At 25.5% G+C, this 19,614-nt stretch overlaps 1 protein-coding gene across 2 annotated transcripts; it reads left to right on the top strand.

The window, feature by feature from the left end:
• The first annotated feature begins 2,050 nt into the window (after positions 1–2,050).
• Positions 2,051–15,765, top strand: LOC135925427 (CKLF-like MARVEL transmembrane domain-containing protein 4). 2 transcript variants are annotated; one of them, XM_065460733.1, is made up of 5 exons: positions 2,051–2,170; positions 10,217–10,319; positions 14,096–14,278; positions 15,064–15,174; positions 15,227–15,757. In XM_065460733.1, the coding sequence occupies exons 2-5, from the start codon at positions 10,230–10,232 to the stop codon at positions 15,365–15,367; spliced, it is 525 nt and encodes a 174-aa protein (XP_065316805.1). In that variant the 5' UTR covers positions 2,051–2,170; positions 10,217–10,229; the 3' UTR covers positions 15,368–15,757. The 2 variants fall into 2 exon arrangements, with proteins under 2 accessions (XP_065316805.1, XP_065316806.1); XM_065460734.1 differs by lacking the exon at positions 2,051–2,170 and having other exon boundaries at positions 15,227–15,765.
• The last annotated feature ends 3,849 nt before the right edge of the window (positions 15,766–19,614 follow it).

Raw genomic sequence — 19,614 nt, 5'->3', positions numbered from 1 at the left:
TGGTTAATCACAACCTAATATTATATATAAACGATAACTTGTACCTATAACGATCTCTTGTGACGAATTCTTTTTAGCTAAACGACTAATTCTATTCCTTTCCGAATTACGATCATCAATATTGATACCATTGTTTTATTGCTCTCATTCTTTGTCTTAGTGTCGATAGTCATTTCATAAATCTCCTTCCCTCTTTATTTAGAATTTCTTTCCAGAGTTAATTAAACTGAATTGTTGTAATTGCCTGTCGCCTGGTCTCTCCAACACCAATGTAAAATTTTAGTATTTTATGTAGACTGAATATGTCCATAGAACATAATGTTTTGGCCAACAAATGTAGTGGTTGAGAGAATTTAGAGAATAAAATAAATTGTATAAATAAATTAATTACTAATACTTTATTAATTAATATAAATACTAATTACATAATTATAACTAAAATAAGAAATTAAAATAATATAAAAAAATTAAAATTAAAAATTAAGTTCGTAAAATTATTATATTTAACAAGCAAAATATACTCGATTATATATACTTTTCTATAATATTCATTTACATAATGTTTAGAAAACAAACTGAAATAATTTTGAACTTTATTATCTGAATAATACATCTTTTTTATTCATTTTTCTTTAACTCATTTGACTATTACAACAGCGATCTCGTTAAAAATCTTGGAACGAGAGGATGTATGGAGCAGGGATATCTAACTCCCGTTCTATCGATATTGATAGATAAATTAACGAAATTTAGCTGCCTGCGGTATTGTCAGCCCCTTGTAGATAATGTTCTTAGAGGTATTGATAAAAGGTAATATTTTTTTATGCAATTATTTTATATTATCAGATATCTGCAAAATATATTAAAAAATTGCAAAGATCTGGCAAATTTAGTAAAATATTTTTAACAGGTCAGTTCTACTAAACCTCTGATATCTAATAAAATATTAATGGGCCTTTGAAGACCTTAAAAATTTATTAGATTATTTGAATTTTAAGCTAATATTTTGATTAATATTCTTTGTAAATAAATTACAATGTTAATTTCTTTGTATATTAAGTATTAAGTTTACATTTAATCAATATTTATGATATGACCCAAATATAAATAAATACCATACAGATGATGTGCCAGACTTGACTGTAAAATTTAAAAGGGTTAAGTTTTGCAGATACTTGATTTGATTTATATGAATAAAATGAACACTTATTTAATAATAAATTAAATATCATTTCATAATATAGATTTCCTTCACTGTATAATGACAGTAACATTTTGGCAGCCATGATTCACCCTAAATTTAAACTTAATTGGCCTTATATTAATCTGCCACAAAATATGATGGTAAAAGAAAGATTAGTTGGCCATTTGGAAAATATGCAGGAACAACCATATGCGGATACCTCAAATGAATGTATGGATGACATTGATGCTTTTTTGGGGAAAAATACTGTACAAAATGCTTGTTCCGTTAAAAAATTTTTTTATTCAAATGAGGATTCCATGAATATTTTTAATACTTATATTAATTAAAAAAAAATATTTATTGAATATAATACACCTTTGCCATCAAGCGCTCCTGTGGAGCGCTTGTTTAGTAAAGCTAAACATGCTCTAAATGAAAGACACGGTTGTTTAAATGATGATAATTTAGAAAAAATTTTATTATTAAAAGCTAATTTTAATTATAAATAAATATATTATAATTGTTATATTTATTATTCAATTAGAATAAATTTCTACCATATTTAATTTATTTTTATATTAGTTAATTTTGCATCGGTTATATTATATTATTATTCAATTACAATAAATTTATAACATATATTAGTTAATTTTGCATCGGTCAGAAATTTCCTTCAGAAATTTAAATAGAAAAAAAGATCGTGATCGTGATCGCGATCTTTTTTTTAAAAAAAGGTCGGGATTTCGATCCTCTTTTTTTGAAAAGATCGTGATCGGGATTTGAACATTTTAAAAAGATCTGTTAACAAGCCTGTTATCAACTAATATAATTTAAATATGTTTTCAGATACGTCATCGTTTAGTATTCATTTATTATCTTCACTTATCAGATGTCGATTTCCATCCATTATTCGACATTTTGCGGTTTTTGGTTGTAAGCTTAAATATCATTCAAGTTTCTCAAATAATTAGCTTTGATAAACAGGTAAAAACTATATAGTTGTTTTTTTTAAATAAAACTATATTTATTTCATATATCCACCAATGGCCTTCCTTAGATAAATGTTTTTAGTCTAATTAATTTTCTATCTGGAGATGTCTGTTCTTATTTTTGGGCTTGGATTTTAATATTTGATTATAAATAATAATTTTTGCTCTATTTTCTTTGTTACTTCCTCAAGGGGAAAGAAATGCTTAAATAATTCATCATATGATTTTTCAATTAATATAATAATTTATTTAAAAAAATTAATACTACTTAAAGTTTATAATTTATTTTTAGGCCGGTTTTTCAAATCATGCCATTTTATTAGCTGTAAGAGGACTTATATTTTAACTATATTGATTAATTGAAAGTTAGATAAACTTAATTACCTTAGTGGTTAACTACATTTACTTATAAAATTTTGCAATTAATTATAACTATTAACATTTACTAAATATGGTAGTTTATTATTAATTTAAATATTCATTATTTTTTATCAAATCCCAATTTAAAAGATATTTAAATTTAAAATAAACAGATATCTAAATTATATTAATTTATGATTACAATTTATATTTGAAAAATATTAAGTTTACTTTACTCTTTAATTAAAATATTACAACATTTTAATATAAATTATTATACATTATATTTATACATGTTAAGAATTTGCGAGCAAATTTTGTTATAATATGTAAAATTTCTAATTATATATTATATGCAGTAATCCAAAGCAATTTATCTACCTTAATTATCAAATTTATTTTTAACTAGTATTTGGTAAAATGTTTAATTTTTCTGATCAATATTTCAACCAGGCTATTATTTAAATGTACTATTTATGAGTTCTTTTCTAGCAAAATAGTTTCTTGCTTATCTTTAGATAAATAAGCACCTCATGTGCAATATCCTTAATTAGATTTGGTGTAAAAATAAAATTATTAAATTGTTTAAACATTAATTTAACACATCTATTAAAATATGTGAAGTAGCTTTTTAAAAAAATTATATTTAAAATCATTTATTTTTAAAAATAAAATCGAAATCCATTTTTATGTATATTTTTTAATAATAATATTTAATTAATAAACATTCTGGCATATTATTTTATTTGTGCATTTTGTTTATAAAAAGTGTTCGATAATCTCTTTAGAATCTCTTTTTAGTGAAGCTGGTGATATTGACAGTTACCATCATCACAGGCTGACCTCTGATAAATTTGAAATTTTGGTGTTTCTAAAAAGAAATAAATATTATTATTTATTTATTACTTATTATTTATTTATTACTTAATATGTATATAGATTAATGTTATATAAAAGTGATTTAGCAATAAAAATATTTTATATACTTTTAGAATTGCTATTATATTGAATATAAAATATAACTGATCATCATAATATATTTAAATGACAAAAGTTATGGTATAGTTAAATTATAGATGTTATAGTAATAAAAAGTATATTAAACATTAAAACCATTGGTATCTTTACAGAATACAAAATTAGTTATGATATCGGATAGGTTATCGGCCTATATCAATTTAATATCAGAACGGATTGGCCTCCATGGTATCGGTACACCCCTAATATCTAAGAAAAAGTTATAATTGTAATTACTAATTCATTATTACTTGCTTGAAAATGTAATTAATTACAATTATAATTCCCTTTTTTAAAAATGGAATTAATAAAATTATTAATCATATAGATGGAATTGTAATTGTCTAATTACTGCCCAGTTTTGATTGAAAGCCACTTGTTAAATATTTAAACATTATCAATATTATTTTTAATTAATGTTAATTATAGAACTTTTGTATTGGGAATAAATTCTTTATTCTAAATTTGCTTTAACCTCTTGATAATTCAATAATACTTCTATTAGTGTTTTTAACATTTAATGCTTAAATTAATTTTTGATTAGTTATCCTAGGCACTAAATATTTATAATATATTGGAGACCTGCAGGCCCGGTTACCTAGGCCAGACTGTATTTTAAATATACCAGAACTGGGTCGAATATTTTAAATCGCCATTATTATCTATAAAAAATTTAAATAAATATAATATATTTAAAATTTTTAAAACTAGGGCAGGGCAAAAATTCAGGCCAGACTTTTTTTTGAAAAATCTGGACCAATCAAGTCCTGATTCGATTTTATTTAAATATAAATACAGACAATATTTTTAAGCATAAGTTTTAATAATTTTTTTATACCCTATTAACTGCCAAGGCCTAACATAACTCCTTATGGCATTGGTGGACCCAAAGCAAATTTTTTAGATGCAGGAACTTCAACAAACGGCCTTAAATTATGGTGTGAGGCCTTATAATATTTTTTATTTTTGGGGGCGAATATCAGAGACCTGCAGAGGTACCATTTGCACGGCCCGGTGCTGATTTTTAAAAATATATTTCATTTATTTTTTTATTTTTATAGCTAATAATGGCGATTTAAAATTCGGTTTTAAAATATATGGCACGGCCTGCCCCGGTTATTTTTTAAAAAACAATTAGGCTAAGCCCGGTTACATTTAAAATTACGGCTGGAAATTATTGGCCTAGCCCAAGGCGACTCTATTCCCCCCATTCCACCATTTAGATAACAATTTTTATTATAATCTACTAAATTAAAATTTTAAGAAATATATTTTAAAAAATGTAATGACAGATGTGAATAATTCCATATATTCCTAGATTTGTGTATAATGAACAAAATTTGCTAAAGTAATATCTTAATTTCAAAATGCTCAATTCGAATTTTTTTATTATTATCTTAATATTCATTTCTCAAAACCTATAAAAAAAAGTTACTAGGTTATTTATTTAATATTACAATTATAGATATCCATTAATTTCAAATAATATTGGACTTGATTTTTCTTACAATCTACAAACTTTTTTTTAGCGTTTTTTTGATTTAGGATTTCGGAAATCTTTATAATTTCTCCAATAATTCTCTGTTTTCTTAATAGTTATTTATTTTAATATAATTTCGCGATTTCAAACAAAAAAAATTAACAATCTGTTTTTCCATCTTGACCCAATTATCACCCACCACTTTTACCACAATATAACGGCATTGAAATGTTAATTACAACTAATTAATTGTGTATATTATTTCTTCCCGATATCATCGAAATCAAATATTTATTAAAAGATTTTTTTTATCATCACCGCAACCACACCTTATAATATTTTTCTTTAAAAAAAAATTTGTTATCGTTGCTATTATATATGTTTATGTAAATATGCTTTTTTTTTTAATTGATCGGGTTTATTAATATAAATATTATTATAAATCGTATTGGAAATGGGATATGAAATCTTAATTTTAAATCATATACTGTAGGTAATTTAAATTTGAAATATCTGATATAGCAAATATATTCAAACGTATAAAGCATCCACACTGCTAATTGTAGACAATTTTGCTTAGAACCAAATGAAATATTCTTAATTTATATTGATTTTTATACAGATTGTTTATATAAATTATTACTAAGAATAAACAAATGTTATGGCGAAATTGACTGGAATTTATAGGTTAGGTATACTACCCATGCTAGATTGCATTTCCGGTCAAATCTAATTTTTTTAAATTTAAATTCGCCTTCAGTAAATGATTGAGACTCCATATCCCAATACGACGCATAAATAATAATTAGAGGTTATACCAATACAGCATTTTGGATGTCGATTTTTCGATTTAAGTTATGGGCCGATCATTATTAGCTCATCCTATTTTTAATAATTACATTATGGGGAAAAAATATATTGTAAGGGAAAATATATCAATAAACATACATAAGAAAAAGAGCTATTCCAATTTAAAAAAAAGTAATTTAACATAATTAAAGGGTCAAAAACATTAAAAAGAACTTAAATTTTTTTTTAAAAGATTAGAAGAGTGAATGCTTAAAGAATTGGTTGGCAGATTTCGAGAGAATTCGCTGACGAAGGTAGAATTCTTCGTTGGGCTCTCCTGTCTGTCTCATTTTATTTCCTATGGTTTTAATGAAATTGAGGGCCTCACTTTCGAACATGCTTAAGGTATTGGTAACGATTGGTATGAACACTGTTGCTGAGACCAGCATATTTATTTTTTTTAAGGGCTTCTGCCTTTTTAATAGCAGAAAATGAGAGGTTGGACCTTGCTGTAAAATCGACACAAGTATAGTCCCAGGTCAGCGGGAGACTGTTAGTCCAGGGAATGAGGGATTTACCATCAGGACATATGGCATTTTCATTTGAAGGGCCCACTGGTTCGAGAGTGTTTTAAAGAAAATTTCCATGATATAATATTTACTATATTATATCCTAACATAATTTTAATTTAAAATTTTTTTATCCGTCATTTCGATATATCGGATCTCCCAATTTAATGATATCGGTCGATGATCTGATATTTAAAATAGTAACATAGCGAATAATGATTAAATATTCGATACGAATATTTTTATTCGTATAATCAGAGATTTGATACTCGTGTATCGAATATGAATAATGAAATATTCGACCCGAGTACCAATTATTTAATAAAATCTTGATTGAAACTGATATTTCTTTTCTCATTTTTAAAGGGATAGGCTAAAATAAACAAAGTATCCTTTGGGCGGATAAATTCGATTTTATAAACGTAGGCTAAATTTACTGTAATATAGATTTATATATATTTTTTTTTACCAAAAACAAATATTTTGTATGCCTTATTATATTTTTAATATTACCTATATAATATAGAATTTACAATTCCAAAAAACAAAATAAAAAATCGATATTTGATAATATACCATTGCTCAAAGGTATTTAAAGAACAATATAAATGAAGTCTTTGTGCAAATATATTAATCAGTATATTATATTATTTTAATTTTTTTGAAGTAACAAAATATCTTTATCGTTAAAACGTGATAAGCCTTTTTTATAATATCACCATCTGACTAACACCTGAGTGTTGGTTTTAAAAACAAAAATTTTTTTTAGAAATGTGTACATGCATATTAATGTTTTTGAATCAACGGGAAATTCAGATTGAGAGATTCCAAAATAAATCTGTGGTTTTTTTATACACAAATTTTAAGTTTAAATTATTTTATAGCTCACGTTTTTTTAAAATGAACAATAATGATTTGATGTATATATAAGATTTATGATTCGTTAATTAAAAAGTGTACATACATAGGAGTTAGCTTTAACGCCATTGAGTATAAATGAATGCATACTAACGTCATTTAATCGGCGTGCTAATTATAAATTGGCCCTACATATGGACACGATTAAATCTATTTAGTGAATGAATCGCCAATATTTGATAATTTTTTAGTCAGCGTATAATAACTAATTATTATTCTTAATTCTTATTCACTAATTCCGTTTTAAAAAATGGCGAATTTAGGATTATTAACATTTAGAGAAAAGATCTAAATATGCCATTCTTATAATGTACGGCCTCTAGTGCCTTAAAAAAAATTTGGGGGGGAGGGGGTAGGGGATTTGAAAATTAATTACAAACCACAGCCGGACTTATTTAAAAATACATTCAATCAATTTAGTTTGAAAATTATATCTTCTTCGATTTCCCGTTCAATTATTTTGAAAAATGCCAAGATCCGAAGCAATGAGTATCGGATTCGATTATAAAGGTTCAGTTTATATCCGTAATTTTAAATAGTTTCTTATATAAATTTATTAAAATCATGTATAGAGAAGCAAATTTAAAAAAAAATTATAACTAAAACTCAATATGTACGACAAACGTTTATTTTATTATTATTGCACAGCACATACAAGTAAATTAATTTATAAACTATAAACATAAACACTATTGACATTGAGCATATACAAATAAAATAGTTCTATGATTATCTTCTGACAAATTATATCTATAATAAGAAGGAATATTCTTGTTAAAAACACTTAATGGTGATTTTAATTTATTAATTGGATTTTATTATTAAATAATAAAAATATTTTGTGATTTATACTTTTTTTTAACTGCCCCTTCCAAAACAAATTCATAAATACGGCACATTTTATATGCTTACGGAGCAGCTGACAGTGTCAAATAGCCTCAAAATATTTAAAAATTGTTACTTATCAATAAGTCTATTCAAATACGATGCATTACTAATTATTAGATTTTTTAAACGAATTAAATATTTTACTATTCTTAATTATACTAATTGAGTAAGAATTGTAAATTATTCGATATCGAATATTAATAATTTATAATTCGATTTATATTCGTTTGCATTGATAATAATCTTTAAAAGAGTTAGGATATCAAACCGATTCACATAACTTTTTTTATAGAGTCTAGGGTGACGAATTTTAACAGTACAGGCTCTTGGGTTTTGCAAATAATAAGGGTTAATATCACAATATGACTGTTCAATTTGGATTCCTGGAATATAAGCTTTATTTCTAATTACATATTATCTGAGCATACAAATAAACCTCTCTTTATTTTATTTAAAATATTTATTTTTCAAATTTAAAATGTGTATAACATAATATATATTCTATATATTTATAGGAAATGCTAATATCTTCTAAAACATTTTTAAAGATATTCAATTTATATTTCCTCTCTCTATATATATGTTGCTATGTAATTTTCCATAAACTAGGACCTCCCAGATTTAACATATTTGGTTTTGAGGTCACACCAAAAACGCTCTATGGACTGGGTATTTATGTTTCTATTAACCGGGTTAAAAAAATATTATAATTTAAAATATTCATTTTAAAAAAATATGTGTAAAATAACATCTAATGGTTTTTGGTAATAAAAATATTATTTACCAAAAAAATAAATAAATAAAATTCAACTAATCATATGACAGATAAATAAATTAAAGATAGCCAATGGTTATTATGGCTCATCATAATCTTAGTTAAAATTAATGTCATATTATTATATTATATCACTTTGTCAGACATACATAATATTTGATTAATGAATAAGAACCGATTGCCAAAATTCTTGATATTTTTTTATTTTCCTTTTTTATACAAATTTATCATTTGTTATTTATATGGATGATTTGATAATCATTGGGAATTGGGGTTTCTCATTTTTTTGTCAAAATTAGGTAAAACTTTTAAAAATAATATAATAAATCTCTTTCTATTTAGCATTCAAATCGAGCTGCCAATCCGGTATCAAAATCTTAATCGAATCTGAACAGTTGAGAATTTTTTCACCCGAAACTTAAAAAGAAAATATATGAATCCTTTGTGATATCCTAACTCTTTTAAGATTATTAATAATCGATTTTGATTCTAAGTTGCGCAGAGATGTATTTTCGTCTATAGATATTCTTTCTCCTCATATATATAATTTGAGAGAAAGAATATCATAAACATATTTTAATGGTATAGGACTCATTAGTATTATTTTTTTTCGGAAATAACGATACAACTTTTTAAAAAAAATCTGACGCGGAAAGGTTCGAGCTAGTTGAAAGTTACAACCAAACCGATATTCCATTTGAATTCCTGAATATCAATGGCTCAAATTAAATGATATCATAGACCTAAAGAGGAATTTTTAAACCCGGCTCGAAAAAAATCATTTTCATCACACTCTTTTTTTCATTTATTTTAAGCCCTGCCCAGATATTAAATTTTGATCATTTGCCCTGCTCAGAATTTTAAAATATTGTTATTTAATTTTCTGTATTGTAAATTGCTTCAAATGGGAATTGAAAATATACACAGTGAATGACATTATATATAATTTTCAAACTCATTGATATAATTTAAAATTTTTAAATCGGCCAGGCTTGCGTTAATTTTTTTTCTCCAATCTGGAGCAACGGGTCTCCTTTATATAAGGCCTGGTCCATCTCCTTTAACGCCGCGTTTAAAAGGCTTTCAATATTTAAAGGGGGTAAAACTCACTTATTAACTGTGCGTTTTGAACGCAGCGTTAAAAATAAGTTAACCAACCTTATATAAATAATTATAATTTATAGAATCCTTTAACTTTAAAAATGCTTTATAATATTTTACACTATTTTTTTAAAATATCTACAGATAAAATATAAAGATGTCCACCACGAGAACGACTGTGACAGGACCCAGGGTCGATAGAGATTACATTAGGACTCAATCCGGAATTCTGAAGATCGCTCAAATAGTTTGTTCCTTTTTTAAAAAAAAAAGATTTTTTTTTTTAAAGTATTGATAGATTGATAAGATTTTTCATACGTATAAATGAATTTTATAGCCATATAGAAATAAATTATGGCTTGGTTCAAGTTATTACTTTTTTCTAGTACTTAAGATACTGGAATCAAAATCAGATCGGCGCCAATTCTCAGAATTTTTAAGAATTGGCCGATTATCTTTTCATGAAAGGCGGGAAAATTATAAATGTTTGTGGAAATATAATGGAAAAGATTTTTAATTAATATTCGGTTGACCGAAACGGGGGGGCTCCCACACGAGGCTTACAGCCAAAGAGGAGGAAAATGAGATATGAATGTCTGCTTCTATGATTCGTCTAGATGTAGGTATTGTTTTCCATTGGGCCGTTCGCAATCCTCTAGAAATAATTTTTTTTATTATACTTAACTATTAAAACTATTATGTTAATTTGGCCTAGAGAGGCAGCCGCTATTATTATTTGCCGCGTTTTTAATACATATATATAATATTTTATCTGTTAAAAAAAAGGAAATATTAATATTTTATTTTATCTTATCAAGACTAAATTATTATTTTTAAAGAAATCAGTTCGCGATAATATTTTAAAAAATTATATATTTTTGGAGGTAATTTTAACCTTGTTTTTATAAATTTCATCTCTCATTTTATCTTACAAACACGCTACACCTTTAGAAATTAAACGCTATCAACAATATATGCTCCATTTTTTAAACTATACTAGAAACTTGGGGTTAGCACAGGATTTTTAAATTTAATCATTTTACGCGCCCACTCATATCCCCTAAGTTTGATATTTTCGGCCCAGCCCGGAATTTTTTGTTTCCTTATATTCATTAGTTTATAAATAACATCGATTGTCACGAAATTCGACTTTTCTTTGGATTAAAATACATTGGCAATTTATCGGTACGCTAGTTCTATAATTTTTTTTATCCAAATCAAGTATTTTGTTATCTATAGTATTAGGGTTATATAATTTTATTTTATCATTAGATGATAGCCATTTTAGCTCAGATTAAGTTGTGTAGTTTTTTTGTTAATAAAAGGAGCGAGCTCATAGCTTCGATTTTATTTATACAATAAAAATGTATATCCCTTTAATAGAACATTATAATAAATGTATTTTTATAAAACAAAAAAATTTTAAACCATATTTTTCTTATTTACCTTAAAGTTTAAATTGACCTCCTGAAGAAATATAAAAAAATTTATAGATATGCGAAAAATAATTCACATTCTTGCGATATTTTTTTAATTAAGCTAACCATTTTTTTTTCTTATAAATAATTATTTATTTTAAAATATTTTATTCACCTTTTAAATTTAAGAGAGGGTCAGATTCTTAGACCCGGTTCGGATTCAATTTTCCTCTTCCCACCATTTTTAAGCCTTACTCCTCATTCATGTTAGCGCGAATTCGCGGCGGTTTATTTCGCCGCTAATTCGCGCTAACTGTGCATGGGTTGCCCAGATTATTTTAAATAATTGGTTGCATTTTATAAGTAGTTTTATGTCGGGTTTGTTTAAAAAAAATGGCCGGGCCTGGTTTGTAATTAATTTTTTAGGCACGGGCAGGATTTTTATACGTACCATTTATATATATTTTATATAATATTTTGTAATATACATTATCTTAATTTTTATATTATTTTAACATACGAAAGACATTGTGATAATGATATAACCTTTTACCAATTTTTTTTTCTTTTAAAAAATGGCATTCGTCATTATGGAAATAGTAATGTAATAAAAGTTTTTGAGGTCATTTTGCATAAATTTAATTATAAATTTATATACATTTTTTGTAAATAAATTATTATATAAGAAAGAAGATATTTAGATATAAATATAACAATCACAATGACACCAATCACATTTAGTAGAATCAGTTTATATCATTTATCATATTTTTTCAAATAACGGATTTTGCCTTGGTTATTTCAATATTCAAATTTATAAAAAATTTTCTTAGTCAAGTTATAGTCGAAATAATAGACTGTTATAATAATTTTACATTAATCACTGGAAGAGACTTTTGCATCGCCCCCCTTTTACCAGTGATAATATTACCTTGTACTCCCCCGGCCAAATCAAAATTAGCAAAAAACACATTCAAACGAAATTAACAAAAATAGAATAAGGAAACATCAAAACTACCCTATACACCCCCTCTACATAACTACCCAACCCCATCCATTTTCAATGGTCATCTCGCGTCACCCTACCCCATAGTAAAAGTCCCTTATCATCGGTCCCCCCTTATCACTGGGTCCCATAATTCTTTTTTTAATTTTTTTATATTCCCTTCGTTATGATCTGAAGCTCGGTCCGGCGATTTCTATTTTCAGCTCGAAAAAAATTACACTTCCATTAAATGGTTCTGTTTTTGGATATTTTACAAGTGGCAGTCTCGGTTCCTATAATTTAAAACGGAGATTCCGATTCCTAAATTAGATTAGGTTCTCGCCCCAAAATCTAGTTATAACCAGCTTATAATAATGCCTTCGTTTATAAGGGTTTACGGAGCTTAATTAGAGTTTCTGATTTCCCGGCACTTGAGAAACGCTAAAAGATTTTTTTTGTTAATTATAATCAGCAAGGAAAAATTATTATCGTTATCTCTTAATGAATATAATTATTTTTAAATTTTGACAATTGTTACTTATTTATTTTTTCCACGTTTTATCAAGGTTATCCAAATGTTCTAAAAAAAAATTTATTTGTTTTTTGAAAATACATTTTATAATTATTTTTTTTTCTCTTAAAAATATATTCAATATTTAAATATTTATATAATATATTTTTTAATGATAAATTTTATACATAATATTTAAATTGCTTAGTTCTGATAATATTTTTTGTTGTTAATAAATTGTAGGCTTCAATAAATTTTGCCTTATTTTTATAAGAGTCCAGTCCCGGATTTATTTTTTTCACGGCTCGATTTGAAGCGATTTTTGAAAACGGCTAATTCAATATTTTACCCAAAAAAATGTTACGCAAGCCTGAAGATTTTGGCCATAGATGGTACAAAGGTTTGATCTATTAGGGAAATTTCGAGGTTAAGGAAATATTTATCTGGCTAAAATAATGAGTTAGCTTTTTAAAAAATCGGCACAAATAGAACCGTTTAATAACACTATTTCACCAGCTGGGTTGGAGACCTATTCTGATAGAACACTAGTTGCAGGAGATGCTATACACTAGCATGCAAGGTTTGTCAAAGATAGAAACCTTTGAGCATTAACCCTCCATTAATCAAGTTGATCGGTCGGAGATAAAATATTGATATCTTTATTCATTAATCAAATTTAAATTCGTGTGATTATTATTTACTATAAGCTCTTTTTTAATAAAAACCATAGATCTCATGACCAAGCCGTAATAAAATTTTTAAATATATACCCAAGCCGGGCTTAAAAAATTTATTAAAAAAAATTCCCGGACCTGGCCAAAAATGTTTTAGAAAACAAATCCAGGCCGGGGCGTGCAAATGGTATCTCTTGAGGTTTCAAAGAAATGTAATAAACCATAGAGAAATAAAACACAAAAGATTTGGGTAATTTTCTTTAAATTTATTAGTATGCTTTACTTCTTCTATCGTTATAAAATGTTAAAACAAACATTAAACATTTTAATTTTGTAATATTCATTTTATGGGAATAAAAGGAAATTAGTTCAAAACGATATTTAATATCGGTATAGCCCTCATTACTATATTATTTATTTATATTATATTTTTAGTGCATAGCCTTGATAGGCTTCATATGTTCCACTTCCTCAAAATGGGCTTACGCCCCCGGGACAACTTGGTACGATTTCGTATCATTTTCTGGCTTCATAATATCGCTCATCTTGCTTATTTTTTACGTTTTACAAATAGTGGCCATGGGAAGGCCCCTTTCTAACCTGCCTTGGTTCTTGATCGTAAATATTATTAGATACATTACAAATTTTCAATTTTAATTATTCTCTATATTATGTATAATTATTAAAACTAACGAAGTAACCTAATGTAAAAAGCTTTTTAACATAAAAAAGAAAGAAAAAAATGTTAAAACCTAATATTATATATAGATTTTTTAGCCACATAATGTCTTTTTTCAGAAACATAAATGACTTTTTTTAGAACAAAGTGTCATCTTTTAGCCTTTCATAGCACAGTTTTAATATTTTTAGATAAAATATATATGTGCAAAATCAATTTATTTTGTACGATAGTTCATGACTTAAAACTATTTTTTGGAACTTCAGGGTTGCATCTAGTCATGTGTGTAACTTTTTTTTTCATCAGTTTTAAAGATTGATATTTATAAAACAAAACACTTATTTTATCATTTTTATTAATTAAAAATTATATTATATTAATATAATATTTGAACCTTAGATTGATATTCTACATCATCAATTTTATTTATATATTTTTTTACATCCCCACTGTGCATTTTAGAATAATTTGTTTTAATCTCTTGGCAAAAACTGTCAAAATTTTGAAATAGTTAGTCATTAAATTATAGTTTATTTAATATAAAATGTGAAAGCTACAAATTAAAGAAATGGTGGTGTACCTAAAACGGGGTCCGAGTGGGCCCCACCTAGACCTTGGTGTCATTTTTTTACCTTTACCTGTGCTATGAAGGGTTAATTTAATTAGTGTTTAAAAAGGCTACACTACTTCTTTTTTTTTAAAAATTCATATATTTATTCTAAAGGAATTCATATTCTGCGCGACTTGGGCCTTCTTCTTTTTAATCGCGTCTTTGGTATTAGCAATCCGTTCTAGTAAATATCCATGTTGTTCAGGAGCCTTAGCTGCGGCCGCGGTAAAATAAAAATAAAATTAATGTTTCAATCTTTCTTTCTTTTTGCTTTTAGTTTTTCGGATTTGTAGCCATGATATTATACGGATACGATGCCTTCTTGAAAATGAGAATGTGGAAAGCCGGAGAAATTCCAACCGCTATTAGCAACAGAGCGGGACCTACTACTACATCTTCTGTCACTCTGCCAGCTTAAAATTAAAATTATTATTTTTTGATTTAAATTCAAAGAAAACTATATATATTTTTATAAAAAAATGAAGTGTTTAAGAAAGTTTCTTTTCGTATTCCTAATTCTTAAATAAAGAGAAAAAAAATTGTATAATATTTCCAATTATTACTACACATATATTTCTTAATACAAATTATTTACAAAATAAAAACAAAATATTTGTAAAATAAAAGTAAATCAAAACAATGTTTAATCAAAAGCAATAATAGAATATTTTTTCTTCTTATTCTATTACTGATGTTGATAATTGACGAGTATTACATTTTTTTTTATAATTTCATTAATGGCAAATATTAAATTATTAAACCATAAAAATCAAAAAAAAAATTAACGTATTCAAAATAGTTCAAGCCTCCTATCATTGGTAAAATAAATTTTGATTTTATAATAATCTTATTTCAAATGTAATATTTTGATTCTATATATTCTAATTATTTTATATATATATTATAAAAAAAATAAAATGCAAAATGGTATAATAGTTTAAAATATAATTCTTATATTATATTTTTTTTCTTCCCAAATTCGAGATTTATGTCTTTTTTATAACTATCTTTTTTTTAACTATGTGACTTGGAGTTTTTAAAATTTAGTATTCATTTATTTATTTTTCTTAATTTTCTATTCATTACTTAATATTTTGATTGCAAAAAATTATAATCTCCCAACAAAAAATTTTCTAATAAATACTTTCCTCAGTTATTTCACCTTTATAAAAATTTAAAAAAAGAAGAGAGAACTTTTACCTTTCTACTTGATAATTTCGCTACATTAAAGATTAATATTATATTTAATATCATATATGCATAACTTTCTGGATTAGATACATAAATAAAAAGTTAACAACATACCATGTTTGTTGTGGAACATTAAATATTTTTTTTTAGTTTTTAAGAGAATCGTGTTCAATAAATTATTTAAACTTAAGAATTACAAGATGATCATATAAAAGGATTGATTATGGTCCAACTCAATGAAATTGTCATTACAGCAGCTGATTTATTTAAATTTCCATTCGTTTATTTATAATCATATGACCTATCAGGCCTGATAGGTTATTGATAAAAAGAATTAAGTATATGAATAACCATATCTCTCTAAACGTTCATCCTCCTTACTTCAGACACTTGCTTAATTTTAAATATATTTCATCTAAAAACAAATTCTTTGAGTTAAGCGATTATCAAAAGGATTCTAACTTTAAAATTTTTGCTAACTCTGAACTCTTTATTTTCTGACAAAGTGGTGCATCCGATGGGCTGGCATTCTTCGTTGAATATAACTAATTGGTTCTCATTTATCGGCTAATGTCAGTTAATGATACATGAAAGCACTGTTTGGTTTAACTTTAATAGTATTTAATTAGGTAGGAATATAGAGGCCAATATCGCATCCAAAATTAATGGGCTAATGTAGCGTTGTTAAATGGCTCGATTTGAACTTTAAAAACGGCTAACTCAATATTTAACCAGAAAAATATTATCTAAGCCTGGTGATTTCGCTATTTTATATTTATTACATAATTTATGTGATAATGCTACTGCTGCAACATTTAATTTAATGTTTGTCCTACAGATATTCGATAATTTTAGAAAATGATTGATAATAAAATTTTGTCTAAGTTAAAAAAAAAATTGAAAATGGTACTAAACATCGGTCAAAGTATTTGTTTAAGCGAAAGTGCGTCAAAGTACTTGTATTTAATTACTTTTTTTTAAAATTTTTAATTGATATTTTATTTAGTATTTGTCGGCAGTAACGTGGATATTTGTATTTAATTTTTTAAATTTTGGAAAGTATCTTGTATCCAGTATCAGATACACATTATTTAAAAGTATTTGTATCTTAACCAACTTTGTATTCAAAAAGATACAGATACTTTAAAAATTTTATATTAGTTAATTTAAATAGTATTAAAATTTAAAATGATATTGTTTTAAAATTTAAATGAAAAATCTAATCAGAATTTAGATAATTTATGATATATGACGTTGGTCGTCATATAGCAATTTTCTAACAATTAGAACTACCATATTTTATTTGAATCGTTTTATATCCGTCTATTTTAAAATAATGGAAGAAGAAAATAGAATAATATGTTTATCTTCGTCTTCAGATGATTCTTTTCAACAGAAAAATATAACTATAAATTTAAATTCATTATTTTAAATGGGAAATTTTTTCAAGTAATTCAACATGATAATAATAAAATTACTGCAGAATGTAAAGAATGCCACAAATCTATAAGTGGTTCTGCGAACTCGTCATAAAATTTTGTCAAGCATCTAAAAGTATAATATATAATTATATAATAAATCACATTTATAATCATATTCATTATCATTTCATATTCCATATATCTGTTACTAAATTTAGAAGTATTATAAAATAAATTTTCATATTATTATTGATTGATGATGAAATTAAAATGGGCTCTAACTTCAAGAAAGCTTTCAAGGAGTTTGGATATTCTATGGAAGGTGTGGAGAATGATTTTGACATCAATGATGATGAATGTATAGAATTCGAAATCATTGAACCTCAACACATTCGTTGTCTGTGCCATACGATAAGTCTTATTGCCACAACAGATGCCGAGAAAGCTATTAAGGATTCTCCTAACATTTCTAAAATTCATCATCCCGCAATAGCCAAATATACTAAGCTATGGAATGCTAGTAATAGGCCTAAAACTGCAGAACTTATCAAAGCAGTTTTAGGAAAACAATTAGTTATACCTTGCTCCATAAGATGGAATAGTTTGTTTGATAGTCTTATTAGTTTATTAAAATTTAAAGGCGAACTTCCTAAATTATGTCAAAAATTAGAATTTCCAAAATTAAGAGATATTGAAATTCAATATTTAGAAGAATATTGCAATATAATGGCCCCATTGGCTATAGCGATTGACAAAATACAAAATGAAATTAACTGATGGAGAATCAGCTCCAATATTAAATGTTAAAAAAAATTACAAATTTAATTCAAACATCTACATTTTTGCAAACCATTAGCTATTGCTGTAGAAAATTCTTTAAATAAAATATTTAAAAATATATATGATTTTGATAATAACTTTAAAAGCGCATTTTTGGCAACAACATCCCTATTTTAAAAATCGTTGGATTGATGGTGAAAAAGAAAAAAAATACCTACAAGATTTGTTAATACATGAAGCTTTATTTATTTTTAAAAATAATATTGAAATTAATACGTCAACAAAATCTTCAATTGATGAAGATGATGATTACTTTTGTTTTAAAAGTACCACATCCAATTCTAATAATTCAATAAATGATATTGAATTAGAGGTCCTAAATTATATGAAAGATGACAAAATATATTAAATGGTTATAAATATATAAAAGAAATATTTATTAAATATAACACAATATTACCCTCCTCTGCCCCCGTTGAACGATTATTTAGCTTTGCTAATATGGTTAATAGACCAAATCGTCAAAGAGTGAACGATAAATTATTTGAAAAATTAATAATATTAAAAAATAATGCTGATTTATTATTATTTACTAATTATTCAATTGTTAAAAAAATATCGCATTTTCTTATATAATAAATTTGTTATTTTCTACAATTTATTTAAAATTTTTTTTATAAATTTATATTATAGATAAGAAAATAAAGCTTTATACATTTTGATGACTATTTAAAGTTTTTTAAAAAAGTATCTTGTATCTTAGATACTTTTTTTTAAAAATGATACAAGTATCTTGTATCTTATAATCTTATTTAAATTTTTCTAAAGTATCTTGTATCTTAAATATAAAATTTTATAAAGTATCTGTATCCGAATACAATTTTCTAAAAATTTGCCCAACTCTAGTATTTGTACAAATATTTTTTTTTAATTGTATTTGTATTTATATTCTAATACTTTTTAAAAAAAATTTGCCCAACCAGCATTCATAAGGGAAAACAATTTGGTTAATGATAGTCACTACCTTAAGGTAATACCTTAAAATTTTAAGGATTAAATTAGAATTTTAAAATCATCTACTTTCAGATATTAAGTAAAAATAGAAAATATAAAGTGGCATTCAAACTAAATGTCTGCAGCGAGCGGATTTTTAACCCGCCCATCTAAGTGGGACGTCGGACGAACTAAATTTTTTTGAAGAACGGGTGGGTGGTTGACTTAGTATAAATAATGGGCGGTTTTAAAAAAATTCAACTTTTATTTGTTATTAAAA

The sequence above is a fragment of the Gordionus sp. m RMFG-2023 genome, chromosome 2 (genome assembly GCF_954871325.1).
Source record: "Gordionus sp. m RMFG-2023 chromosome 2, tfGorSpeb1-WG-v2, whole genome shotgun sequence".
Lineage (NCBI taxonomy): Eukaryota > Metazoa > Nematomorpha > Gordioida > Chordodea > Parachordodidae > Gordionus > Gordionus sp. m RMFG-2023.
Note: the sequence above shows the minus strand (reverse complement) of the source record. Positions and strands in the feature narration are given on the sequence as shown.